General features: G+C 38.8%; 1 protein-coding gene and 1 long non-coding RNA gene across 8 annotated transcripts in view; both read left to right on the top strand.

Annotated features, from left to right (window-relative positions):
* The window catches only part of LOC111249594 (uncharacterized), an 83,086-nt gene extending 77,207 nt beyond the window's left edge, over positions 1-5,879 (top strand). For 5 of the 7 annotated variants that reach the window (XR_015326529.1, XR_002672994.2, XR_015326532.1 and 2 more), the window contains 2 exons: positions 779-956; positions 5,348-5,879. This is a non-coding gene — a long non-coding RNA (uncharacterized LOC111249594). Of the gene's footprint in view, positions 1-211; positions 237-778; positions 957-5,347 lie in introns of all 7 variants that reach the window. The other 2 variants (XR_015326530.1, XR_002672995.2) reach the window with 2 other exon arrangements.
* A 6,102-nt stretch (positions 5,880-11,981) lies between these two features.
* Positions 11,982-14,691, top strand: LOC111249243 (uncharacterized). Its single transcript, XM_022802845.2, has 2 exons — positions 11,982-12,973; positions 13,474-14,691. Exons 1-2 carry the CDS (start codon positions 12,278-12,280, stop codon positions 13,852-13,854), a joined length of 1,077 nt encoding a protein of 358 aa, XP_022658580.1. The 5' UTR covers positions 11,982-12,277; the 3' UTR covers positions 13,855-14,691.
* Positions 14,692-15,108: the final 417 nt, after the last annotated feature.

The raw sequence follows: 15,108 nt of genomic DNA, 5'->3' as shown, positions 1-15,108 counted from the left end.
GTTATTTGAAGAGAACCGAGGATATTTAAACGATAGCAGTAAACAAACTAGACACGACCTCTACACGCGTACCGAGGTGAAATGATATGCCGTTAGTTAATATTACGATAGTGTCTGTCTATAACATGGCGGTTCAGTAAATGTACATTAACATTTCGTCGAAAATCTTTTATAGTAAGCAACCGTTTGCTTTCCGTCCATCTCTATGCAGGTGCATTACCTTGACAAACAAGCAGGTAAATCGAACGCGCAGGTACCATCTAACTTCAGTGACTGGATACATTTCTATGATAAAATGTAACTTAGACCATCTTTTGGAGCATAAAGCGGGATAACATGTCGCCATGCTGGGCTTTACGTTCACTAACTGTTAGCTAAGCACAAACATGGGACCATGGGAAACACGACAGACGCTTCAGATTGGAACATATCATAAGTTTCAACAAGTGTCAACAGGCGACAGGGCATGTCCCCGTGATAGCTTAGTGAGTGTATTGTTTGCATCTTTATCTTACGGACTACGTGCGAATCCAGGCAGAGACGTACTTCGTTTCGTGCTAGCCATTTAGTATATTGCGACACGTAGGCGCAGGTTAATAGTGTTGCGGAAATCTTGTGTGAAAATTGAAACGTGACCCAGAGGATGGGTTGTACATATCGCGAAGAGCATTCGTTCCTTGGAGCATTGCTACTTTGTAATGTCAAAACTTGTTACAAAAGGGACGGACGACGCTGATGAGCTCACCTGAACGTGGCGGTCTCACTTTTGCAATTGCAGGAACTCCTCCCGTATATACCTTTGGATCGTAGTGTCTTTTTATTACAAAAGCGGTATGGCGTCAGGCGGAAAATGTAGAAACCTACGACCCGATTAAGCTGCTGACATCTGGTTGACACATAACGACTCCAATCGCAGGACCTAGTCAAAAATGAAGAATTTTTTAATCACAACCAAGGTATAACTTGTGACTTACCTAATGACCTTAGGCGGTGAAGAGACGTCTTGCGTCGATGATCATATAGCTATTTGTCTTAAAGTGTAGACACAGCGTTAAATAAAGGTCACTTGTACGTATCTTGTATATACGTACAACATAAATTATGTATACGTAATATGCAAGATGTAAGACAAACGTAAATTTTCAACAAACTTCTACCCCATCCTGTATACATAGCAGCTAGAGCAAGCGTGAAGCTATTTTCACTAAATGTATTGTCTTTACAAATTCGAATATACACATTTTTAATATTAATGCATATACTATGAGAGACTTCGCAAACGGATATTTTCGTTACAACGTATCTGGTCAGAAATATAATGTTTGCAGTGGGTACTTAATGACCTCCTTCTAACTAGGCGACAGATTTCTCACGTAAGCTGTTCTAATTGATAACCTAAAATAACCTGAATAAAAACACGACCAAGGCCAAAGGCCCTTGTTTGTGTGTAGCCATTATATATGATTGTATTGCATGTGAGATTTATTTTGCAAAAACACCTGGACACGTAATAATATGTGTCCAAGTAAGTTAGTCGACAGCCAATTTACCGCCAACCACTAGATGACAACCTCTCGTAGCGAAGTTGTTTTTCACGTATGTTTATACAGAATCGAAATATTTTCAAAAATATTTTACAGCGGAAAATTAAACATTGTGCATATAGGATTATTTTTGTTTCCCGCAAGGCGTGACTAATGTGATCGCCCTTTACCAAGAACTCTGGTTCAATATGACAGGCGTTTACAAGAAATGTTAATTATCGTCGTTGCTAGTTTACCGTACCAATTGACCTGCGTGCAGGTCATATTCTAATAATATAGATGAAAACATGAGCCTTTAATGGTAAGTTGTTTGAAAAGGATTGCAAAAAATCACGTTTTTAGGTTCACTCTCTAAAAATAATTAGCCCTCACAAGTAACTTGGAGATAGAGGAAAAATGAAATCTAAGGCGCTGGTATATCAACGTTTTCCAAACTAAGATTATCTCCAAGCTTTCACTTCACGGTGGCAAAATTCATTTGAAAATAATTCTAACCCATATACACTACTAATCACATTACAGCCATAGTTATCCGCAGCTTGGATAAAAAATGCTTTATTTTTCAACAATTCGTACTGTGCCCGGCAAAAACAACGCAAACATTACATATTTAAAGCCAATATCGTGTCTGTGTTATGATATAGCCTCAACTCCATTGTTTGCATCGTAAAGGAGACTGTTACTATATTAAGTTTTAACTTATAGATTTCAGTCTCTCCTATAGTTTTTCAACAAAGCGTCTTCTAGCGAGTTACGTTCCGATTTGCTTCAGCCGAGATCAGAAGTACATTTACATACAGTATACATAACATGATTAGATTTGTACTCGTTGGTAGTTAGTTTCACACAACTTATGATCCGTACATGACTACCGAAATTGTTCCTTCAAAAGCACAACCATCCCCCGCATTCACGCCGCAGAACTGTCCTTTCCTAGATCTGCGCATCTTTGAAGATCGCTATAGATTTCATTGAGCTTTAATAGAGGGAGCCACCTGCTACGCTCTTGTGATTTAAACAATAATTACATTTCAGTTATTAATTTCTAGTGGGATGCTTGTAACTGACTTTATGTATACTTTATATATATTGTCTTTGTTGGATTTTAGATATTCTTCTAATATATACAGTTTACCGCAGTTCACATTCGAAAAAGGCACATGGTGACAGTACGATATCGTTATTATAAGTTAAGAATATTTAATTAAGCATCTAGGTCGAAGATTAGTAGCCTTTCTTAACGTAAGTCTAACGGCGACTACTATGCTTCTGTGACGCTTGCTCTGAAGACAGATATTTTTTCATTAGAAGGTATTTTAGTAAACCAACGATAATTTTTTTTTTTTAGTCCCTTTAGTAAAAAAGACTGTACATCGCATTTGCGTTGTGACGGAGTGAAGGGTAACGATGTGTACCTATATGAACTACTGCGATTTCGTATCGTCTATCTGGCTTTAGTACATAGTCTAGAGATAGTTCAATGATGAAAACAGTATGCTAGGCTTAATTAATGGCCTCATTTTTTTTTTTTTTTACAAATCACAACAAAGTGTCTAGTCAGTAACGTTTGTTGTGCTTAACATGCGAACTTCATGCATTTGTATTACGAAATTAGTTTCACTGCTGTCATAAATCATATAATATGCTGCCTTTAGTCAGTTACTGCGTCTTGATACACAAGAATTTTCATCAACCAGATTCTTCCTAATACGATCGGCAAAGTAGACCACTTAGACTATGTATAAACATCGTAGGAAACGAATCTTCAACAAATCCATGAAAAAAAAATTAATCATGAGCAGGCTTTCGAGCCAAAGTGTACAGTGAAGGCGTTCGCTTGAAGCTCACGTGCATGGCTGCCGCTTTACAACGAGACGACGCTTCCGTTCTTTATTGCGGCAGAATAAGGTGACCCAATAAGCGCTGTATACTAAGTGAAACTTACAATAACGACATCTCACCTCAACATTAGTCAGAAGGAAGACGACTTCTGGACGTAGCATTCAGGTCAAGTTCTCGCAGAAGAGATAGACAATCGCTTTCATTCATTCCGTCAAATTTTTCGAACGAAGCCAATTATAACAACGGCCCCTGGATCGCGGGACTATGGACGATATTGTTTGCCCAGGGATCCCTAAGAACAAACTGGAATCTGTCTAGTTGTTAGCAGAGCCTTGGCCGTGCTGGCCATCATGGCCAAAAGCTGTATCAGAGCAAACAACCGCAAGACTTTCGCTCTCATTGCAAACCTGGACATACGTTCAGATGCCATTAGGGCAAGCCGACAAATCCGCTTTTTTAAGCAAAGGTTCGGAATTGTTATATAGTGTGATTACCGGCAATCAGATCACTCTGTAGCATGTTACAGATACACGGTGACGCTTATTGAACAGCCATATGGTCACATTTAATGGGGGTCTTTCTTGAGGAAGTAACTTCAAGAAGATGAGGCACACTCCATAATCAACCCGATTTCTCAGATTTTACGAAATCGTAAGCGCTTACGATTTCAAGTGTCTCATACTAGTAAAGTATCTAAATTACTACGAATATTAGTAATAAAAGTAAAAAGCAAATAGCTAATAGAAATATTTTGCTATAACGCTAATATTACCATAGACATCTAGATTGATTAATTTAACGCTAAAAACCTGCAAAAAAAATGGAGCCTTCAGAGAGCGCATAAAACGGGGTCATTACAGGTATAGTTGTAGTGGCATCGTCATATGTATAATATATATAAGTTGTGCTTGTTGACAACTGTAGTTTGAAAGGACTCACTGATAGACAATCAGCGTAATTGCGAACCTGATGCGCTGAGCATCAAACAAAAAGCATTATTACAAAGCCCGTCACGGACCAATTTTTGTGGGGTTTAACAAGCAACTTTATTATAAAATGCTTTAGTTATTCTTCTGCGTAGATTAGCCGCTTTTAAGATCAGTCGTCTTTTGTGACTCCCTCATACTCGTCGGTGCGATACTAAATAATTCTATATATAATATAGGTTCTTTATCTGGCAAATTTGCCTTGGATGCATTGAAAGGAAGCTTGAACGAACGACCTCTAATCGTACTTGTGCAGTCACCTCGATTAAGAGTTAGACATGTTTCTGTAATAGTATTATCTAATCCATATAACATCCATACAACCAGTCTCACCTTTAGCGAACCCTATCATCCCGTCATGATCTTTTCCAATTTCACCTACGTATCCTGGGCTACGTGTTTAGATGCTTTTTCAAATACATAGTGCCGGGTTACGTACACGCCCCGACTGTTTCGCCAACATCTGCTGTATGAAAAAATTACTACTATACATAAAATTGAATTTATTTGCACGTAATTCGTGAAAACAAAAACAGAAGTCAATATACGGATTTACTTTACTACACTAACTGCCCTGTAAGAAATGCAGCACCCTAATGTGACAGGCCGTTATTATAAAAATAATCAATGATAAATAAACGTTTTGATTGTAACCTATTTACTGCTGTTCATTGCCTCTCATTTTGTCCTGCTCTAGCGGTAGTTTAATTAGATTACGGAAAGAGCTAAGAAACGCATTTTATCGTTATCATCCGCCACATAGCCAGTATTAACTTCATGAGAAAAATAGTAAAATAGTGTCCTTTAAATTAGATAACAGGATGCTCGTATTGGTCTGTTAACTTGTCCGAAATGGAAGTACTAGTCCTCGAACCAAGAACTAGAAGATCTGTCTCATCTCCAACCTAATACTCGTCACTACAAGCCTAACGTCGTTCCGACCTTTCTGAATCGCTAACTTATTATGATTTACAGAGTATCCCGATCTCGCAGCGCCATATTCGAAGTATCTGGAAACATGTTCAATGGATAACGCCCACATGGTATATGACATTAAATTTGGTGAGAAACTTATGTGAAGGATTGTCAGGTCTCTGACCGTGTGGAAATACCTCGTGATGCCCCCTATGTAATCTATCGACGCGTGCGGCGAGCGAACCTATCCACAAGGTCGACAGATTCGTTCTGGCGCCATTGGACGTCGAAACCGAATGGAGCGGCCTATTTTAAGGGAACCGGCACGTGGTAAAAATAATAGGCGAGAGCATTTTGCTAGTTTATTTAGGACCTTTCCGCGCCATAATAAATCGGTATAGTTTATAATGTGTTGCAGTGCACCGTCTGTGGCCAATAGTTACTATTATTTAGGTTAAGACTTTTCAAATTCTCACGTCAATGAACACTGGTCCCAAGTGAAATAGGAATAAGCTAGCGTGCCTTGTGCGATAAAACAAGCTAACTGTGAAACAAAGCGAAACAATAAAGAAACGTACGTATCTGACTCTTCCCCCTGAGGCGTCTTCCTCGAATACTGCTATCTATCTATCTATCTGAATCTATATTAATAATTTTATTATAACTTACTACATTGAAACAAGAGTACGACTTTTATCTCTAGAAATCCTTGAAGAAAAGAAGATTTATTTGACGTATACGTATCGGATCATCCGGTTTTTATCGTTAACGACTTGATCCTATTCGAGCTGGCTATCATACAATTCCACTAGAACAATCCTGTGACATATCAGAAAATGAGCCATTTTATTCTGACGCATGCGTTTACATGTGTGGTCTCAGACGTATCCACATCGGGTAACATGTAAGCTGTTGACTATTGAATTGTCTAATAAACTATGATAACGTAATAACTTTGAAAAGCTAACCAATCCATGTTGATACACTTGGCAATTTAGCTTGACATCAGTGTGATAGTGGTAATAGGTATCTTTACCAATAAGAATAGTCCTCTATTACGTAACTCAATTTACCAGTATCGTTTAAGACGTCTATATGCTCACCGCACTTTTTCTTGGCACTTCAACAGCAGTTGTGTTCTTTTGTAATTTTTTCTTTGGTGATTTTCAGTTACCATTAACTTGTACTTCTCAAACTTGCTGCATTATCTCCACTGGATTTACTTGATTTTCCATGGCCAATTGGCCAATTTTTAGCTTTTAAATGTATTGATCTAAATCCTTAAATGTATTTCTGAACGTATCAAATAAGATTGGAATGCTATATAGTTCAGTTTTTAACTTTAAGTTTATTATTTTAACTGCATTTGCGAGAATTTGTGACAGTCAGATTCAAAGGACATGATCATTTATACAGTAAAGGTTAATGAGTTAATATTGTTTAGGCCCAGTATGGGTAGCACGTAACGCCCATACAGGGCTACAGAGGAATTTGAACTGATAACTGCTAACTTTTCAACTAAAGATTTTTGTATGCCCCTTAAAAGTTTTACACATTTCATATGGTTGTTTGCCATACCAATACGAAACTGGAATAACATATAGAATTATAAAGGATCCTTAAAGAAAGTATTATGAACAACCTTAACCATTTATCTCTAGAGTACTGAGTATATAAAGGTAAGTGCACTACAGCATCTGTCTCGCATCGAACAAAAACGTAAACAAAGCCGATAAAAGCTAACTACTATTTTAATTCAGCGACACGCGCGGCTAAACATTGTCAAGGGGACTCATCATTGATGCTTGCCTACGTTTGTTCTGAGGGCCCCTATAGCAATTAACGCAGGCTGTCTCGACCCAGCCTTCTAAACAATTTGCGCGCTGTTTTGATGAGCCCACAAAACACGTACCATCTGTTAGCGTCAATTAAGGTGTTCATCATAAACTTATCAAAGTAACAAAAATATCCTTCCGTGCCACAAGTTAGCAAATATCAGAAATTTGCTTACATGGGTACAAACACAGTAAAAAGTAGATAAAATGCTGCGTTATCCACTGCATTATTCATTGATAGCCGCCAGTTATGTAGTACTCGATCCCACTTCCTGTGGCAACAGCATACGTCGTCGATGAACGAAAGGTGCCATTTCTACTTGTTCAAAGCGACAACGTATGAAAATAGAGAAGCGTATGGAAAAATAATTCTATATTTTATTAAAAAAATAAGTAAAATTCATATCGCATATAATAGTATATTTATACATCTATTAGATGAGGAGGCCCCATGTATCTATAGCTGTCTGAGAACAAATATTTTTAATTGGAGTGATTAAAATTAATCTACCTCATTATCGAAGAAATTATTAAAAACATATACCGAGGATAACAGCGTTATTATTTTGGATAGTTTACAGTGATAAAAAAAATTCGCCGCCTCGATGCTGAATCAATGTACCTAAATAAGGAAAAATTTATTTAAGGCAGATTGCTAATCCGTTAAATCATTACATTATTTGGGTTCAGATCGACGCAAGATGGTCTTATGAACAAAAGCAGCTTCGCAACAGTATTCAGATGACCTGACAAAGGCTTATTATCAGGAAACCAAGAGAATTTAACTGGACTGCCAGATCGCGTCATTCAAGCTATGTACTTCATAGAGAAACTGGTGAAGCATAAACGTGGCCGGGCAAAGCAAACTAGTGCTGAAGTCTATCGAAGTTTAACACTAGTTGCCTGCCAAAAATTTGCTGCGTGCAGAGTCAGCCGCTGCTTACCAGTATGGTCTGCATTGTCCTTCTCACAAAGAAGTAGAGAGTCTACACCGTAATGGGTAAGGTAGCCTTTTTCCCAACCTTGTAAACGTGGTGGGCACCTGGTGCTTATAGAACTCGGTGAACAAACGCAAGGTCGCAACAAATCCAGTAACAATTCTGACCAGGTCTTAAGCACCTTTATATGCGATGCGGCTAAATAGTAGGTGATACGTCCATCATAGCTAATCCAATTACGCGCACTGTCTCATAAAGCTACGTTAGATTGCTGGACGCATATGATACAAAGCTTATTACGCACAATCCTACAAGGTGACAAAAACTTTACGCCCACCAATTGAGCAGACGCTTTCTATAAAATCTTCCGAGTAATCCTAATCAACAAGAGTGTAAAGAACCTCAGCACTGGTTAAATTTGAATTCACCTGCGTATATAATTATATATTTTTTTTCGCTAGAGAATAGAGGCAAATACATGTGTAAACTAGGAGATTCAATAGGAAATACTCTTGTTACCAAGAACGTTTTGTCGTTTGCTTTTATTTATAAAAAAAAAAAAAAAAACTGTTCGGTCAGTTCTGCTATGCTCACCCCATATATAAGTTGTGTATTTGATACAGCGTGAATGTGTAGTGAGTGAGCAATACTGCTTAAACTTGTTCGTTTTTCGAGGGCGCCTTTTTGTTTGAAGAGTAACACCGCCTCTACTGAATAAAATGGGTCAATGGATTGTCTCCATTGCTTCCATTCTACATTGAATAAAGGTATTCATCCTAAATATTTGAAAGCTCTAGTTGTTTAGATCTGAAATGCGGCACGGACCAAACACCTGCACGGTAGATACTCAGGATACGCAAAATCAAAAAGGGCCCCGTTCCTAACGTGATCTTCCTAAATTATAGAAATTTCTTACACAACCTACAGCAGCATGCCATGTTTGTTTTTTCCGTCGTTTTTATAATTTTTCGTAATACTCGTCTTTGATGACGAGGCCCGCGTAACGGTAATTTTGTCAAGACTTCGTTATTTAGCTATGAAAAAAAGGTAAAGGGATCGCTGCCTGGATTGTCAATTCCAACCCGCTCGAGAGGATCCTCGAACGGTATTCAATGAGAAGCCCGTTGAAGTCTCGCACACACGTGATTGAATACAATATTCCTGCTTCGATTCGCCATATTCCACAGACGCTGTCCAATCAACAGCAAAAACCGTTCCACAAAAAACGTAATTGCAAATTTGATAAACCATAACATCTATTTACTATTGGATCTGTCTCAAGCACATGTTCCGAGCTAGGTCACTTAGGAGATCCTTGGCCTCAAGTCCAGCTGGGGTCTCGCCACGATTCAGTTGCTCACGAAGAGTGCATAGCCTCGCTATGGTCGCGTAGGAGTACTTTTTAAGGCGATGGGACTCGATTGATTCACAGCTTTTTTCACTCACTGGTGCCCCACGGCTGCGTCAAACTATGCAGATTAACCAAGTAGCAGTCTAAAAAACAGTTAATGCCTTTTGACATCTTATTGATATTTAAATCGTTTATTATACAGTTAGTCATTACTTGCTGGCCGCATGGGGGGGGGGGGGGGGTCTTAACTAAGGGTTCTTTAAAAGTTTTAATTAGATTTTACGTATATACATGCTGAAATCCAAAACAGTTTTTTAGTCCATTTCATAGTGCTTAAAAGTTTGGACATTCATGTAATTTTTTTTTCCTTCAAAACTTTGGCCGCATTCTGAGGCGCACGTTCTATCTAAAGCCTTGATTTTGTATTATTAACCTGCGGGGTTGTCTATAGTCATTTCATACTGATCTGCTTAATTTTGCTCTGATAAAAAAAGAGGACAGTCATATTCGGTAACCGTACAAGGTCAAATAGACTGATAGTGCAAAATGGAAGTCAAAATGTAATTCTCTGTATCCTGAAGCGGTGCAAGTTCAAGTTACTTAAAGCTGTGTTCTGCTGAGGAAGCCGACGTTTCGTAGAGGTACTTGAAACGTTATTAGCATAGTTTTTAACGACACGATTGCTAATAGCCTCGAGTGATTACTCTTGCAATTAATTGTAAAAACACATTTGGAATGAATGGATACTCTCAGAACGATAGCTCTTTTGTACTAGATTATGATACGCCGTTGTAGGATAACGTACTAACTATCGTGAAACACCAATAGATAGATTAATATGTTTTGCAGAAATTTTAAGGTAGGTTTTTTTGCAAAGAAATTTTTATCAGCATACCGAGAGGTGGCGTTTGAGTAGCTCGATATTGTCCAACTTCTTCTTCTTCTTTTTTTTTTTTTTTAACACTAACTGATATCAACGAAAATTATGAAAAAAAAAAAAAAAGATGACAAAGTAGCGAGATCAGCGCCGTCAATGGTTTAACTTTTAACAATTAATTCCGATAACAATTATTGATAAAGACTGTATAGATAAAGATCAACTAACTACTTATTGATTTGATACATCGATATATAGCCGTCATTTTCTATCTATAAGTAGAATATTGTCACGGTTAAAAATTCGGTAACAAATTGGCAACACGCTATTGTTTCGCGATTTGAACGTGTGCCAAACGTATAAATATCGTTATAGTGTAACTGGTCTAGATAGATTTCTTATATTTACGATATATCAGAGAAGCTCTGTCGTCTCATAAGATCAGCCAATACGAGATAAAAGTAGCAGAATTATTCTTAAGACCGATCTCCTTAAATCTGTTCAAATAGCTAGATAAGCCCGCTACAGATAGACGCGTAATTTTCGTTGATGTGTCCTCCTACCGAGGACATTCACACCCTGCTACCAACCTTATCATCCATAGATGACTCTTCATATACCTTGAATAATTAATGGGGTTAGGTCAAATGTAAACTGTGAGCTTATGTCCTAAACGTGTAAGCTAGTACACAGATGAGTGCTTTAAAATTTATCTATCTTGATCCTGTCTACGCTGTTCCAATTACTACTAGATCGTATTCCCGTAATGGTTTTGCAACCTTCGGGATTTCTTTTGTCCACTTTCAGAGCATAACCTTGTTTCAGGTCAGAGGTCAGATTCTTTAATGGAGTGTCTATGGCTTTAACCATTTGCACCTGTCACCTGTTTAGAACACATTTTGGAGCTCTGTTTTATGGCAATAGTAAGCATTCGAATCTTTTTTTTTCGAACTAGCTAAAAGCCAGTTAATATATGCCATCATAAATGTTCCAGCGAAAATAGAAACTGAAAAAAGTGTCTTATATGGCATATTTAAAACTGAGTTTATAGACAATAACACGGTAGTTAAAATGTTACTTTTTTGTATTAATGCGCTCGTATAGGGCAGAAATTTAGGTCTGATTTAGCCATTGAAGACAACACGTATTTTGTTTTAGGCAGATATTTTAGCATTACATTAGTACGTATTTCTCGCGATATCTTAACAAATCGACACTTGCTATGAGAAAACTATACACCTGCATTGCCCGTTACCGCGATCTCCCTACTATCCACAATCATATGTACAATAATTGTCAGCTGAGCAGGTTATAAGGTACCCTAATCGGGTTTTTGTTTTTTAGGCTTCTGACTGCGTTCCAGCTTTACTAACACATTTACTTATGGGAGAATAATTCCTGATCTATGGATCAAGCTATCTGTCTCCACAATGTCGTACAAATTAACTAGAATCGTCTATATACATAACACCGTAGGTAGAATCGGTCATTCAATGGCCACCCAAAGGCCTACTAATAAGAAGACAATCGCTGATGACTCTGCTTGCTCTTGGAAAGATATCACTTGCAGGAATGGTTTGATTTTTGCATTCTATTCACACAGGGTAGAATGGTGACGCTCAAAGCAGTAGCAGCAGCAGCTTCGGGTTGCAAAACAAGCTCGAACTAACACGTTCATTGTGGCGCACGTGTTATAGCCAGCACGACGTTCAATGATGGTGACATTCTATTAGGACGTACGATACGCTCAAAACAGGCCCAGGCCCCTCCCGGGACATGTCAATCGCTTTTCAGTCCATTGTGATTGATTGATGGATGGATCTCACTAACAAGAGATGACTCGCGGTGCTTGATGCCATTGTGCGGCTACATATAATAGACGGTGTGCAAAGTAGGGCAGGGTGACATCGCATATTTTTGTGCGATTTATACCTACGCCGAAGTGATTTTTATCTTGCAAAGTTTTCGTAAGCTTCCGTAATCGGCAAAATGTTCCATTTAGCGGATGACGATATCGAGTATATTGTTCGCCAGCTCGGGTCACCTGTAGGACTAAGTGACCGTCAGAGAGTCGTGCTCGCAAAATCGAAGAACCGAGACTACTATGCACTGAATCCTGCTGACATTTCTACACTTGTGTTTTGTGTACGGAGAATGCATCACCCACTGGGCCGTGTCGCAGTTGTCCATGCGCTAAGAGACATCGCAAACTTAAATAAGGACGCGTTCCTTACCAATCAAAAACCTGGACACTATGGCGAACTCATCGAGATCGTGACAAATCATGGCGAATGTGCCATTGACACGGTAAATTTAATACGCGAACTCGCGTACCATCCCGGATGTCTACTACTAATGATTGAAGCGGATATTCACAAGTTTTTAGCAAAATTGCTTCGACATCCTATTCCTCATGAAGTGACTAATGTAGTTCTTTGGGCTCTCGGGAAGATCTTCAAAAAGTCGTCTGGCTTTCAAGATCTCTATAGGAATATGGTAGAATCAACAGATCTATTCGCAAGGTTTGTAGAGATCTCTGGTGAGCTAGCAGCTCAACACGAGTCATCAGATTTAGAGCCAACAACAACTTTAAATAACTGGGCCCTTTTATTTACAATGGTTATCGACAATGACCAATCCATCGAGATCCTCCGTAGCAGTGTGGACTTCTGGTACGCTTTACAGGTAACTTTCTGATAATCTTTATATGTATGAACGAATAACGTCCGACGTTAGTAGCCACTAACTAAATCGGTCTCTATTCGATTATGTTAAACTTCTAATAACACCAAGTAAATAGGTCGTAGCAAGCAACTTCGTAATGGCGCATGTTAACCAGCATTGCTCGTATTTTACAACGCTAATGCTAAATCAACGGATATAAGTATGTTTAATATGTTTTTACGCCGATTTCACTTCTGTGATTAGATGATCCGTTTCGATATCTATTAGGATCTACGGATGTACGTTCAGCAACGACTGTTTGCGATCAGCCTTGTCATGCAAGCAACTGCAGTAATCTATGTGCCCGTTTAGGGGTCCCACTCATTTGCTGTACAATGACGGATGGTTTAGAGCCGGTTTTGAACTTTTCAGAAGCGCGAATATCCACGACCCGTCACAATACCCCCATTTAACTTTTGCGTTAGGATAAAAATAACCTTACTGTGTGCTTTTCATTTTAGCTCATCTTTCCAATTGTATTCAATCTACAATCGAGAACAATCTTGGAAAGATTACGAACTTGGATAGAAACACAAGATGCACGCATCGGTGCTTGGTTTATGCAGGCCGAGATAATCCAACATATCCTTGTGAGATATCCACTTCGACCCACGAATCTACCGAGCCCAGAAGAAGTGACCGTTCTGCAGATCATCAGCGGTGTTTTAAGATGTTTACAGCCGCCCAAGCATATCGAACAAAACCTTTCCGCTCGGATTAACTTTATCCATATGCTTGCCGACAACGGTATTTATCAAATCTTGAATATGGATCATCCAGCAGAGCTAATGTGGCTGTACCAGAACATCTCTACTCAGCTTCAACGGCTTACGTCGCCATAGCTGTTCCATTAAGGGCCTATAAGAGTCGTTAGTCGTCAAACCGCGAATTGCACAATCGCTTGGTAGACACGGTACCAACTGTATTTATCATGGACACTGTGATATCAAAGGCTACTTGAGAACGCTACAAGCAATTGTAGTTCGACATTATAAATTTATTTGACGATTAATAGAGCAACCGAACCATCAGTGAGCGGCGTAGGACCTTTGTCGTCCTTTGTGCCCTTACAACTATGGATAAATGAGGCGTCATTGTATATCGTTGATATTATGAAGTTCTGAAAATGCACTCGTTCGGTAAATGTTCCTTGCTCTACAGCAAATAGGGAAGTTCTATTTCGGAACTCGAAAATTGGTTACTTTATCAGTATTAACTTGTTCTGCCCCCCATAGTGATCGAATTGAGTTCTTTGTTCATGACGTATCCCATATTTTATTGTGGCTTCTACAAGGCCACTGACTATATATTTATTGTAAGCCTTCGTTTAATTACGTGATTTTACCAAAATTACGGATTTTCCCGTCTTTGAAAACGATAGAATTGGAATGGTTATTGATCATATTCAAAAGGCAATATGTTGTATTATGTTGAGGTGTGATTCCTCGATGCGAGCCCTTCTTAATTAAGACTGTCTATCAGAATTCATTATCGGCGTCGCCGACATATTCGCATCGTGGAAGTACGCAGGGTGGATCGTTGTTAACGAATGCCGACGGACGATTTTAACTTGATCGGGATTTATGCAATGCTTAGGCAATTGAATTGTAGAACCAACTAGCTTTATTAAATTAACAAATAAATGTCATCTGTAAAGCTGTGAGTTAACACTAAAACAACACTAGGACTTTTACGTTTTAGGTTACGTTTTCAGCCCGTCGTGCGTCTCTACTGAAGCTATGCTTGATAGCAGTCCTCAGAAATCAAAGCGTTGATTTCGTATAGTTGTACAACACGCAGCGTCTGGGGGACGTTGGGTTCGCCCGGGCTGGAATGGGCCCTTTAACGCCGTACGTTACGAGCAGGCGTTCATGTACATTATGTTTCCTAGCTTTACTGGAACTTGTAAATGGTTTACTTATCGCACCTGCTGCCTTCGTTTTTTCGTGTAGCATTCTCCATGCCTTCATTTTACCCAGGCACTATCGGTAGCAACTACGCGAATAATAGACAGCTTTCAAACTGTACGGCAAAACGGAGTTTTTAAGTATACTGAAATGAAGCCACATTCTGTGATTTGTGGACGATCTTTATAT

Source organism: Varroa destructor, unplaced genomic scaffold, assembly GCF_002443255.2.
Source record: "Varroa destructor unplaced genomic scaffold, Vdes_3.0 BEIS01000004.1, whole genome shotgun sequence".
NCBI lineage: Eukaryota > Metazoa > Arthropoda > Arachnida > Mesostigmata > Varroidae > Varroa > Varroa destructor.
This window is presented reverse-complemented; position numbering and strand designations above follow the sequence as displayed.